Source organism: Manacus candei, unplaced genomic scaffold (genome assembly GCF_025592945.1).
Source record: "Manacus candei isolate 608988 ecotype Guabito, Panama unplaced genomic scaffold, ASM2559294v1 h1tg000016l, whole genome shotgun sequence".
In the NCBI taxonomy this organism is placed as follows: domain Eukaryota; kingdom Metazoa; phylum Chordata; class Aves; order Passeriformes; family Pipridae; genus Manacus; species Manacus candei.
Window position 1 is genome coordinate 6,129,512 of NW_026138064.1, and position 14,000 is coordinate 6,143,511.

The 14,000-nt window shown below is 40.1% G+C and overlaps 1 protein-coding gene across 7 annotated transcripts in view; it reads right to left on the reverse strand.

Moving 5' to 3' along the window:
• Positions 1–13,577, reverse strand: part of PJA2 (praja ring finger ubiquitin ligase 2) — a 29,724-nt gene extending 16,147 nt beyond the window's left edge. Inside the window, exons 1-4 of one of the 7 annotated variants that reach the window (XM_051782615.1) lie at positions 13,435–13,540; positions 9,512–9,578; positions 8,888–9,032; positions 2,952–3,152 (exon numbers count right to left, since the gene is read on the reverse strand). In XM_051782615.1, the coding sequence (XP_051638575.1) occupies positions 2,952–3,150 (199 nt within the window). In that variant the 5' untranslated portion in view covers positions 3,151–3,152; positions 8,888–9,032; positions 9,512–9,578; positions 13,435–13,540. Of the gene's footprint in view, positions 1–2,951; positions 3,153–8,887; positions 9,033–9,511; positions 9,579–12,798; positions 12,996–13,296; positions 13,393–13,434 lie in introns of those variants that run through there. The other 6 variants (XM_051782621.1, XM_051782617.1, XM_051782619.1 and 3 more) reach the window with 6 other exon arrangements.
• Positions 13,578–14,000: the final 423 nt, after the last annotated feature.

Below are 14,000 nucleotides of genomic sequence, written 5' to 3' on the forward strand. Positions count from 1 at the left end.
TCAAGAGAAGCCAGCTGATGCAGTTGTTTGATTGCAAACAGTAAAGCTTTCAATACTGTCTCTCAGAGGATTCTTCTGGACAAAATTCCCAGCTCACAGCTGGACATACACATTGTGTGGTGGGTAAGCAACTGGCTGATGGGTGAGGCACAAAGGGTTATAGTGAATGGGGTGACATCAGACTGGTGACCTGTCACTAGTGGGGTTCCATTCCAGGGCCAGTGCTCTTCCACATCTTCATAAACAACTTGGAATCACAGCTCAAAGGTACATCAAGTAAGTTTGTGGATGATACTAAAAGTGAGATTTAATGAGATGCTGGAAAGCAGCCCAATGGAAAGAGACTTAGAGGTCCTGGTCAATGGCAAGTTGAATATGAGTCATCAGTGCCCTGGCAGCCAGGAGGGCCAACCGTATCCTGGGGAGCATCAGGCAAAGCATCGCCAGCCAGGCGAGGCAGGGGATTGTCCTGCTCTGCTCTGACCTGGGGTAGCCTCACCTGGAATACTGTGGCAGTTTTGGGCACTACAATAAACAGTGTCCAAAGGAAGGCCATAAAGATGGTGAGGGTCTAGAGGTACCTTCATATGAGGAGCAGCTGAGGGCACTTGGTCCGTTCAGCCTGAAGAAGAGGAGACTGAAGGAAGACTTCACTGCAGTCTGCACCTTCCTCCCAAGGTGAAGAGGAGGGGCAGGCACTGATCTCTTCTCTGTGGTGACCAGTGACAGGACCCGAGGGAACAGCCTGACATTGTGTCAGGGGAGCTTTAGGCTGGATATTAGGAAACGTTGCTTTACCCAGAGGGTGGCTGGGCACTGGAACAGGCTCCCCGGGGAAGTGGTCACAGCACCAAGCCTTACAGTTCAAGAATTTGGACAATACTCTCTATTATGTGATTTTTGGAATGACCTGTGAAGGGCCAGGAGTTGAACTCTGATGATCCTTGTGGGTCCCCTTCCAACTCAGGATATTCAACGATACTACAATTCTATATAAAATGTTATGCCAATTAGGAAGGAAATATGCAGCATTTTAGGTAATACCTACCCATACAAAAATAAGTTATCAACTGGGGAAAAATATAACCCAGTTCAGGTAAAGAAAGTAAATCAATCCAAAATGTTTCTCAAAGATAAATCTGAAGAGTTTTAACACACACAAGGAAATTTAGCATTTTGTAGTTAGTCTAGTCTACATATAGAGCGACTGTATTAAGAACAGGGAGATAATACACCCTTAAACTGCATATTTCTAGCGGCCCCTAAAATAACTGTATGCTCGTGTCTGTGTAGCTGAAACAAGAAATGTGGTAGCATTATACAGAGACAGAAGGAAGGTTCCATAAATGTCAACACTTCCTTACAGGAGATAAACCTTTAACTCGATGAAAGTGTAGAAAATGTAAGAAGCATAGGCAACAGTAAAAATATACAAATTACAAAAAATTAAAACCACTCCAAGACAATCTACATCACACAAGACTACAAGAACAGGAGTATATGACAAAGCTAAACTAGCACTATGTTATTATAAAAAAAAAAAAAATAGAAGAAAACAGTTCAAAATAGTCTTATAAAGGAAGGAGGAAAAAATGCTACTCTGTAGAATCCCAAAATCAGTCAGGTTGGAAAAGACCTCTAAGATCATTAAGTCCAACCATAAATCTACCACTGCCAAGTCCACCACCAGACTGTGTTCCTAAGCACCATGTATGCACACCTTTTAAATACCTCCAGCATTCCTCACCAGGAATTGCTGACTCCATCACTTTTCTGGGTAGCCTGTTCCAATTCTTTACAAACTCTCTGGTGATGAAATTTTCCCTGATATTCGACCTATAACTCCCCTGGTACAACCTGAGGCCACTTCATCTTGTCCTATTCCTTGTTATTTGGCAGAAGAGACCCACACCCACCTTACTACAACCTCCTCTGAGGTAGTTGTAGAGAGTGAGACGGTCCCTTCTGACCCTCCTTTTCTCCAGACTAAACACCCTCAGCTCCCTCAGCTGCTCCTCAGACTTGTGCTCCAGACCCTTCCCAGCTCTGCTGCCCTTCTCTGGACATGCTCCAACACCTCAGTGTCCTTTTTACAGTGAGGGGCCCAAATCTGGACACAGCACTCAAGGTGCCTCACCAGTGTCCAGCACAGGGGGGCAGTCACTTCCCTGTTCCTGCTCCCACACTATTGCTGATGCAGGCCAGGATTCCATGGCCACATGGGCATTGCTGGCTCATGTTTAGCTGGTGTCAACCAGCACTCCCAAGTCCTTTTTCCCCAGGCACTTTGGAAGATCTGAGGTTATATCAAATGTGGGGGGGTTTTTTGCTGAAAACTTCAGCCAGAGAAATGGGACTGTATTTCTAATCCAAGAAGCTGTTTTGTATTCCTCTATTAAGTTATTATTCAGAAGATATTTTGAAGTCAAAGAAGATATTTTGGGAAATACTAGCATCTAATATTCATTAAACAAGAAAGGGAAGTGGTGTAACTGGTAAAAACAAACAAAAAACAACTTTTAAAGATTTTTTTATAGGCTTAAACTAATTCCCAATGTATTTACAGTAGGTCTGACAAAGATAGAACAACCTGGTCTATGACACAGCAAATATTTTGTAGCCTAGTTCCAAAAAGAAGGTTAGAATAGGCATTCTCTTCCAAATGTGATTTTTAATTTGATATGAAGACAAAATAATTTGAATTATACACTATTATCTAGTTTGTTAGAATGCATTAACTCATTCAGGCAAAAATCACACAGCCTAGATTAGACTACACTTTGTAAAATGAAATTCAGTATGAAGACAAAATAAAGACATATGCAATGTACTTTACACATTATTTAAGTGGCTGTTCTCTTCCCTCCACATTTCTCTATGTGCCTTCCTCCTCCACCCACAAGCATCCCAGTTTGCAACTAAAAAGCACATACACAAAGATAGGTACATACATAAAGAACTCTCTTCCTGAACATCCTCCAAGTCTAATTGTTTGCAGTCTTCGTTGGGTTTATGTGCATCTCCATCTTGACTATCTGAAAGTGGTGTAAAGCCAACACAGGCATGTCTTCTTCCACATCTTCTACCCGTAATAGCCCGATATATTCCTGCAGGTTTTGGACCTGCAGGTTTGGCAGCTGCCTGGCCCATTGCTACATGAGATTATAAAGGAAAGAAAAAGACAGGTACTCATTAGACAACAATATGGCTTTGTAATTTTCCTCTTCTCTAAAACTCTGCTGTACTTTTTTAGGAAGGAATTTTCCATTTCTCTAAAGTCTTGAGCTTTACCAACAATACAATTATTAAGAAGTGCTCTGGGCCTGCATGTTATACAAGAACGTAACAGTCTTCATTGACACGAAATAATATTGGCAAACACTGATCTTACCTCTACCTTAACATATTTGTAGTAAATACCAGACACTTTACAAAAAAAATTTAAAGATCAAGTCCAGATGTCAAACTTTTTTTTTTTTTGCACTTCTACACATGAATCTGACACAAAATGTATCAGCTTTCAGAAAAGATTTGCAAGCACTGTAATGGAAAATCCTTCAGATTATTCAGAACAATTCAGGCAGCCCTAGATAGCTTAACTTTGTGACCAGAAAAGTAGAATTAATCACATCACACCTCCTAAAGCAAAAGGTCCAACTCCCAGGGAGAAAGCTTTATTCTTAATACTAGGTAGCGTGTTCAGGAATAGCCACAGAAAGCATTGCCATATAACAGCTTCTTCTTACAGTAGTTTTTTATATTATTGGAACTTACTCCTTTTACCAAGAAAATATGGGTTAAGTAGCACAAAGGAACAGGAAAAACAGTGGGGAAAAGCTGCCAACATTGTAATAAAGACAGATTTTCATACAGCAGTAGTATCAGCTGTTAATCCAAAGGCTATTGCTTGTACAAATGCAATTAGAAGTTCAGTATTTCAAATGTACAGTGGCTTTTTTGTGTCCCCCTAAGTCACTTTTAATCTTTACTATATATGGAATTAACAAAGGAGTAAGTTTCTGCTCTTGAAACTCACCAAATTAAAAAGTTGACATTAAAGACTAGGAAGATAAATTTTGCCACCATTAATACAGAGTATTACAAGCTTCACAAAAACATGAAAGCTTTTTTATTTCCTGGCTGTGAAATTAATCTCTTCATTGCCCTTAAAAAGAGAATATCTATTAGCAGGTATCTTAGTCTTTTTTCCTCATTTATCTATGAAGCTTTATGTAGTCTGATTACATATAATCTTCCCTGAAAATATTTTCAGGTATTTGTCCAAACATGCCCATCTCATATTAAACTACAGAAGCTAAAATGGCAATTTTACTTTTAACTATAGCACTCCTTAGAAAGGTGAAAACCCAATCAATCTTCACAAAAAACAAACAAACAAACAACCCCCACTTTGCAACTAACGCAGGAAAAATAGCACTGGCAATTTTTTTAATGAGTCAGCCAGTAGTTAATATCTCTACTAAGTCAACCATCAAGGTAATTTTATTCAAGCAAGCTCTAACAATTCTTAAATTTCAACTGATTACAATGTGGCTGGTCAGCAGACTGCCAGAGGGAGCTGACAAAAATCAGCAACGTCCAAACTTGAAGAGCAGAACACAGCAGTTAGATTAGTAAATCACAACAGCAATGCAGAAATCTGTCCTCAAGTGGTTGAAAAAAACAAGGTAAAAATACAACACAATTGTCTAATTCTTAATTTTGTTCTCTAAAACACCAGTATTGTTCAAAAGCATGTCTGCTCAAGAGAGTCAAAATCTCTGAATGTAAATGTTTTATTTTTAAAAAACTGATGCTCACAGCATGCAAAATCTGTGCAATGCACTACATTTTTTTGTTCCAAATAACGCATTCAGAGTACCTCATCTTGTATTCAGCTGTTCTTAAAAGATACAGCATGCAGATATTATTCTTCTGCCCTGGGGAAGATTTATTGGATCAACACAGTGAAAGCTTTCATCACTGGATGTCACATGAAAGTATGGATGTCACATTTGGTTTTCATAAGAGGTTAACTTCTACCTAGATATAAAATATCTCAAAATAAGAGAAGGATGTATGCATTTAGTTATTTTCCTGCATGCTTAAAATGAGCCACAATTATGCATCTGAATCCAGACACCAAATTTACCAGAAACCCTTCAGGCAATCAAGCTCGTGAGACACAATATCCTCTCTCAGGTACTTCCAGGCTAACTCAGCCTTAAAAGTGGGTTTTGCTCTATCCTCCTTCAGAAGCTTAGTTTAGTGGTCCTGTTCAAAAACCACACTCAAAATCCACTGACAATATGCAGTTCTGCAAAACTGACCATCTTAGAGATGCAATGCACTCGTGATTAAATAACTAAGGTAGGGCACACAACCCAGTAACTCACTTCTACACACAGCTCCAATTACCTGAACTCCTCAGAGGGATCATTAGCAGGAAAGTATTTTAGATTACCAAAACTGGATTAAAAAGAACAAAAACAGGAGAGACCATCTCCTAAAATGCACAGTATGCAAACAGGTAGGTCCGGCCTTTCCCAGGCACTGCCTTAATAATAGATGCAGAGTAGAATGCTTCTTCTTCTACAAATACTGCACTAAGAATACCACTCCCTAGAAACAGCAAATTACAGGTTGTAGCACAGGAAGCCTCAGAACCTAGACCCAATCCATCTGACTTGCCTAACCAACTTGTCCTCTTTCAAAGGAAAAAAAAAAACCCAAACTGTTTTTCCAGAAGTAAGACAATGTTCAAGATTAGAGCAGATGCATGCATACAGGTGTTCACAACTTAGTACTGTAATTTGAGCATTCAGAAATGATCCACTTTCTTGACCACAATCCTACATACAAATCTCAAACCATTCCACTTTACAGAGCCAGATGTAGGACAATCGGAGTTTCCTGCTCAGTCACATGGTGACAGGATCCAATTCTCACCCATCGAAACCCAATCACCTCCCTTTACTTTCCTCTCCATTACTTTTTGTTCTTACCCATCTTCTCAACTCCCTCACATCCTGCACACTAGAGATAAAAAGAAGCAGCTTTCTTGGGACAAAGGTATATGATTGGGATCTTACAACACTGCTCAAAGAAATCACCAACCCAAAGCATTCTCTGATTCTGTCACTTGTGGCATGAACCTAATTCCTGAACAGGGTGATGCTGAGTGCCAAAGAAGCAGGCAGGCTGGTCTTATTTGTGACTCCCAGAGCTGCTGTGATCTACCTGGATGGTACAACTTTATTGCAGCAGTCTAGTTCATAGAAGCAATGGTAAAAAAATCATATACATTAGAATCAGTTTATCCAAAGCAGTTCTGAATATCTGAACAAAATCCTACCTTTCTTCCAAGAGCTGATATAATGGACACCCTTACACACCCAGCAATTTTTGTAGTTAAAGGAACACACAACTGCATTTCATGACTTCCACTGAAGCCTCACAAGGTTTCATCAAATTTACCTGGATGTTATTTTCACCCTATTATGTAGAATTTTATTTTGTTGGTATCATTCCTTCACACAGAGTTATCTCCTAGGCCTCTCACCTCACAGGAGAAAAAAAACTTGGGAGAATGTGGCATGGGAAGCAGGAATGCAAGTAGGGGAAGAGTTGGGGGAGTGGGGGAAGCAGTCTCAGGTGATTTTCTGCTGCAGAAGGTATTTAACTAGGTTGTTGGTTTTTTTAAGAAATGTGAAGTTAGCCCCAAATATCTAAGAATTTATTTTTTCAGTCTTCTAATAACTCATATCTTTTTATGTTCTTCCTCAGACTTTTCCTAGCATTCTTAAAAAACTTATATGCCTATTCTGGTCCCAATCTCAACAACACTTGACATGGAAGGAAAAATAAATCCTTTATCCTACTCAGTTCCTCTTTTTTCTTTCACCTCTATGAATTACAGAAAACATTTTCTTCTACAAGGCAACAACAGGATCTTGCATTCAAGGTTTAAAAAGGGAAAGCATGTAATATTGACACAATTACTGTTTTCTAGGTTACTATCTTAAAAAAAAATAAATCTGCATTTCTTCCCAGAAGTATATGACTTCATTTGGCTGTCAAATGGGCAAAACTTAAAACCAGCTCACATTCTTGGCACCTTTTCCCTTACCTGAGTAATTCTAAATCATAATGAAAGCACCTCCCTGATCAACTTAAAGTTGCAAGTAAAAATATTCATACTGTCTTTTAAACTGTATCATCCAACATTCTTTACCTTTAACTGATATTCTAAATCTCTTTCTTTCCTGTAGGTATTGAAAGCTTCCAAGAGCAGATGAATTAAAAGGAAATTTGAATTAGAATGGAGAATTTCCAGTTTTCTAAGTACCACTGCTCAGGACTGAGAAGAAATTGCTTCTTTTCAGTTAACAGAGGAAAGGCATGTAATAATTCCCAAAAGGGAGAGGAGTATATCCATTTAAATTATTGAAACAACATATTACTATCACAATTTACCTCTCACCACTATGGGTAAATTAACACAAAATTCTTTAATTTTTTTTTTTAATTATGCTCAAGAGCTTCAAACTACATACAGCATCAAATTACTATTCCAAACAATGAATATTTAGTTAGAATTTACTTTAACTGTCCAAGATTTATCTGAACCTCAGAAAACCATATGTCATGGTCTAAATCTGGTAGGCAGCTAAGCATGACACAGGTGCTCTCCCACTCTCTCATCCAGTAGGAAAGGTGAGACTCAGAAGGGTAAAAGTGAGGAAACCCATGGGCAGTGATAAAGACAGCTTAATTTCTTTTCGAAAGAAAAAAAATAAGGAGGCAAAGAAATAAAAACAAGTGAGGAGAATGATGCAAAAAAACCCCCTAATTGCTCACCAACACCCCACTGATGCCCAATCCCTAAATAACAGCAGCCTGGCCAACCTCCTTTGCCCCACATCAGCTTCACATGCTGAGCATGACACAATATGGTCTGAGGGTATTCCTGTGGTCAGATGAAATCAGCTGTCCTGGCTATGGCCCCTCCCAGCTCCTTGTGCACCCCCAGCCTGCTCACAGGTGGGGTGAGAGGCAGAAAAGGCCTTGGCTCAATGAGAGCCTTGCTCAGCAATTATACAAACATCCCTGTTGTGTTATCAACAGTTCCCAGCAGAAAATACAGAACATAGTCCCACACAAACTCCTAGGAAGAAATTTAGCTGTAAGGCAGACTGCATGAACCTACTCAGCTCTACTAAATCTCCTTCTTTGAGGATCTAAATCTGTCTTCACTCTTAAAAAGCTCAGCAGTTGCATTAGCACAACTGGAGTGAGGGAACTGAGCCATTCCATGGCTGCTGAAACACTACACAACTTTGCATTATTTCCAGTTTATTTGTATTGACTTGCTCTGACTTTAGGTCTGTTCTCTTTACTGTCTTACAAAAACTGTAAATAGTTAAAATGCAACATTTTCACCTTCCTTGACTTTGTCTCAATCCTGTGTTTGATCTGATCAATTGACAGTTCTGTTTTACTATTGTCAAAATCTATCAGCTTTTCAGTTTTCTTTTTCAGTTTTTATCCTGACTAATAGCTTCAGCAGAAACTACACATTAAACCTCAACTTGACAGGGAAGATTAAGTAACTGAAGTATTAAAAGCTTTTAAAGATGAGAACAGTGTTATGCACTAACCAAGTAAGAGCAAGTCCATCCTCCCTTAGAAAGCATTATAACTTAGGGAATAAAAAGCTTTACTTTGCCACTAGTCCCTGTAGCAAACTTTTCTGTTAATACAGAATACTATCATGGGCTGCTAATCATCAGGGAAGCTTTCTTATCTCTCTCCTTCCTCAATATCACAAGTTTTTGTATACTAAACAGGTGTACTAAACTAAAGGCATGGAAGTAGCAACTCTTACCTATAGATTGTCAGAAGATTTCCAAAAATTCAGTCACTACCTCCCCCCCCCGGATTATATCCTCTCTTTTTATGACTTCCACATTTTGCATTTCTGTTTCAGTTCCAATTACAAACTTTGCAGAGGATGAAGCATCTCTCTAGAGCTGAAAGACAAACATTCAATACTCAAATGCCAAAACTTTTCTATTCTTTAAGCAGACAAGGTACACTTCTACTTTTGCCAGTGCAGATGACCCCAACATATGCTAGAAATTAGAACAATCACTTCCTTTCTGTCTGATAAACACAGAAAATAAGAAATGACCAAAGAATCCCAAGGTGGAAGTTCAGGTCCTGGAAACTCTTACATGATGAAGAGGTACAATTTATCAGACTATTATATAATTCATCAGACTTATATAACTGCCTTTGTTAAATCAAAGTTAACCCAAAACATGTAACAAAACATTATTCACAACCAGAAATGGCGAAAGTAATTTTTTGGAAAGGTGTTTTTACCCCTGAAGAATAGTGAAATCTCACCACTTAAAATCCATTCTTTTCCTTTCATAAACATAATTCTGTACCTTGGATACAAGAGTAACAAAAGCCTCTGAACCAACAGACAGACAGTATAGCTCACCTGAAGTCAGATGGGCCTTCAATACGTACAAATTTCAGCAACAGAATCTGAAGCAATTCTAATATATCTGTGAAGAAGCAAGATCATCCTCAAAAAGAGAAGCATGGGCTATTATTGTCAGGTAGGAATAAACAACTGAGCAAATTACTAATGGGGAAATAATTAGCAATGTCCAGCTAAGTAGAAGAGCAGTGGAGGATTACAGAGGACAAGTTTACACACAAGTCAACACTTCCCTCTGTTTTGGCAAATAGCAACATACAGAGCTGCACTGGAGTGAAGGCCATAAAACAGGATATTTATTCTGCTCCCAGGGCTGGAATCACAGTCACACATCTATGTTTGAGGTGAGGGGAAAATCTGTGTGGGGCTTTTTTCTCCACACTGGTGTGCAGAATAAGATACAACCTGTAGCATTACTCCTTTTCACTATTTCCTCATTCTCACATAAATCACAATTTATCTACTGATCAACTTCTTTATTACTTTTACACACATTTTTATTTTTTAAATTTCTGAAAGATCACACAATCAAAATGCTGTATGAAATTGCACTTATTTTACTGGGTGGGTACAAATACTTGATTTCTTTTTTTTTGTCATCTCCTTTTAAAAACTATTACTTTTCCCTTAAAGCAACTTATTACAATCATGGAAACATATTACAGATCCATTACATAGGAGACAATTTTTAGGCCTCAAAAATACTGTTGCAGATTCCTGAAAGAACTGCTCAAAATCTTACTCCACAATTTTTTTTAAGCCATCACCAAACTGCAAATGTCTGGTTCACCAAACACTTAATGAACAGACACTTATCTAATATATAAAGTTGACTACAGAGCCACTAGAACAGAAGGCAGATCTTGCTATTGTTTAAACTCACCTGGGTTATGGAAACTTCTCTTGAATGTTTTGGAACATTCTGACACTAAGATGACATGATAGGACATTTCGGTATAACAGATTATCCTAATCTCCTGAGCAATCATCCACAATCCACCCTCAGGATCAGAACTGTTTCTCTGTATTATACTTTTCTATAGTATCAACTAGTGGCATCATTTAAATCTCAAATCTGTTATCACCTTGGATTTCCCTCCCCCTCGCTTAGCATCTAATAGAGAGATATTGAGATGCCACAGCAATTCAGAAAAACCACAGGGGATTTTGGAATCTGAACCACCACAACCTTTTCAAATTATGTTTTAATAAGCATTACAGACACACACATATGTGTGTGTCAGCTGGAATTCTCTCTGCTTCCACAGTCACATTTTTAGTTACCTGAAATGCTGTGTAAGGGTTTAGTATAAAAACATCAGACTTAAAATAATCAAATTTGAAAAGCTGTTTTAAAACTACTCAGAATGATTAATGCCATTGGCAGCAGAATTGCTAAATATTTTTCCCCACGACACATGAGCATTTAGCAATTTACATGGCCATCCACTCTGTCATCCTTGCAGAGTATTCCATTCATTACTAAGAGCTCATCAATAATTACCTCAATTTCCCATATAAATAAGTTATAGCCGTGCTCCACACAGACAGCCAGGTGTGGCCTGCATGACAACCAAGGTTCTTGTAAGACCTACTATATTTTGCACTTTGACAACCCCAACAACTGTCCCTGCATTATGTACGTACAACACTACTAAAAGTGCTTTAGGATACTCCCCTTAAACTGCATGGTGTGTTTTGTTTGAGCTCAGGCTATCAAAAGTACAGAAGTTGAAGTTCCAGAGACTGATGGAAAGTACTGTGCACAGTTCAGGTTAGTGGCTCCTTTAGGGACAGTCAGAGCACCCCCTGCTCATGGATGTTCTGAACAGAACAACTCTTCCAGAGGTTCAAGTTTACCTCGGCTTATTCCACATTCAAAGTTGTTTCTGTACCTCCAGCATTGTTTCAAGGTATTAACTGAAGTTTTTAAATACATTTCCCAATTGAAAAATAAATGCAAAGCAGCCCTTCGGGACCTGTTGAAACACATGACTAAACATACAGACAAAAGATTGCTGAAGCACCATTGCAACTGTGGTGAACTTTATCAAACTATCCACTAAAACAGAGGGGAGGGTCACTACTGTATCAGTGAATAAATGAATTATAACACATTTATTCCCCACACTTTGTTCAACATATTATGCAGAAATACTAGGATAAATCTTGAAGGAACCATAAATTTTATGGTGACAGTTTCAATGACACCCACAGCCCCAATTACCTCAGACGCCAAATGAATGCGACTCATACTGTAAACACACAAGCACCAAAAATGTCCCCAGTACAACAGGATTCTAGCCTCTACTGCTATACAGCACAGTAATACTTCTGGTTTCATTCAAGCCTTCCTAAGAGGCCAAGAATCAAAATGAACACACTTCTACAAGTTACTCTGGACCACCAGGGAGATGTAAAAACAGTAGCAACACCAGCTTAACTTTTTGCAACATATACCATAACAATTTTTGTTGAATTAATCCAGTATGTCATATCGGTATTTTTCATTTGCTATGCCAAAGTGCTTTTGCAAAAGTAAACATCTCTGTGGAAACAGCTAGTTTAACAAAGCGATAATTCACAAGTATGTCTTATTTTGATGAGCCTTTGATCTGTTACAAACTCTTGCACATTACCTACACCACACTGCAATTCACTGCATTGCAAAGAAAATTAAAAAAAACAGGCCTATTTCACAGAATTTTCCTGATCCTGCATTTTAATGCAACTTCAAAATAAGATTTTTGTGAATAACTTTTTTCCCCAGACTTTTTCCCTGCTTTGATGGGTGAGAAAGATGAGGAAATCAATTCTGTGCAAGTCTGACTCAGCTGCAAACAAACTTATTTTATTACATAAATTTGCTTACACAACAATAAAAAAGCATACTTCTCCTAAATGAAATTTCAATCTATAAAGTAGGTATTCTTCATTTTTGCATTAAAAGAGAACACTTAGCCCCCTGACAGCACTGTCCATTGCTACAAGAATGATTTTTTTCTAGACTAAATTTGTGCAACTCTATCAAAAATCATTCTTCGCAGCTGTGCACAGTTGCACAGACAAGTACAAATCAAAAACTACACTGAAAAAATGAAGTGCTGAACATGTCAGAGCATGGGAAAATGACCTAAATGCAGTCTCCAAGCTTTCAAACACATCCGATAAAGTACTCAGCCTTCAAGTTATAATAAACTTTAAAAAAACTTTTTACATCTTTGTGCATGATGGAGACTCACACACTATGTAGCCAAAATATATGTTTCAAAGTGTTAATTCACCAGCAGTATCCAGCCACACCTATCAGCAGTGCAGAGTATCTTGACAGACTTCAGTTCCACCGCAGCCAGCACAGCTGAGGACAAGCAACTCAAGTGAACTTTTAAATGTGCAATAGGAGGTACAACTTTCCTCCAGGTGCAAAACCCACTCTGCCGTGGGTTAACCTGTTACCGCAGGTTAATTCAATTTCGCTCGTCTGGAAAAAAAAAAAGTGCCATCAGCTAAAAGTACCCATTAACAAACATCCTTTAAATTCTGGGCCCAAGGCACGTTCTTGCTGACCCTCAGTTCGGGGGTGGCTCAGCCCATCGCTCCTCCAGCGAAGTGTGGGTGCTTCACCAGGCGCTGTCAAGCAGCACCTCAGCAGCGAGCCCGGGGTCACCTGGGCAGCGACAGGGCCCCCCTTCCTCGCGGGGGCAGAGAGGCACTGCCACGGTGTTGTGAGGGGCAAGATCAAACACACCAAAACAAGACAACCAACCAAACAAGAAACTCACCCTCCAAAAAAGAAAGGGAATAAATTCAAAGCCCTTTGCCACACAGTCCCGCCCGTGCCCACCGTGTCCCTGCGTACCCCGCCGGGCCCCCCCTGTATCCCGCAACGGCCTCACGGGCGCAGCGTCCACTCGACCCACCGGCTGCTCCCACAGAACCACACAGGCCGCTTCCGCAACGCCGCCCCCGAAGAAAGTCAGAGACAGGAAGAACTCGACACCCAGGGCAGCCCGAGGGCCTGCGGGCGCCCCTTTATGGCGGCCCAGCGCGCCGGGCTGGGCCCGCTCCGCGCTCGTCCCGCCGCCACCGCCGTCGCTCGGCCAATCGCGCTGCGCGCGGCGCCCGCGTCGGCCAATGGTGGCCCGGGAGGGAGAGAGGTGGCCAATCGCGGCTGGGGGGCGGGACCCTGCCGAGCACTGAGGGGACCAGGGCGCGGGCGGCCCCTAAGCGTGGCTGGGGCAGTGGAAGCATAACGCGCTTCACCTGCTCTTAAACACTGCTTTTATGAGCCTTTGTGGTAGTTTAACAAAGACAAGAGGACACAGTCTTAAGGTGCACCAGGGGAGGTTTAGGTTAGACATTAAAATGTAGTTCTTCCACGGAAAGGATGATGGGGCATTGGCACGGGCTGCCCAGGGAGGTGGTGGAGTCACTGTCCTTGGAGGTGTTTAAGAAGAGACTGGATGTGGCACTTAATGCCATGGTC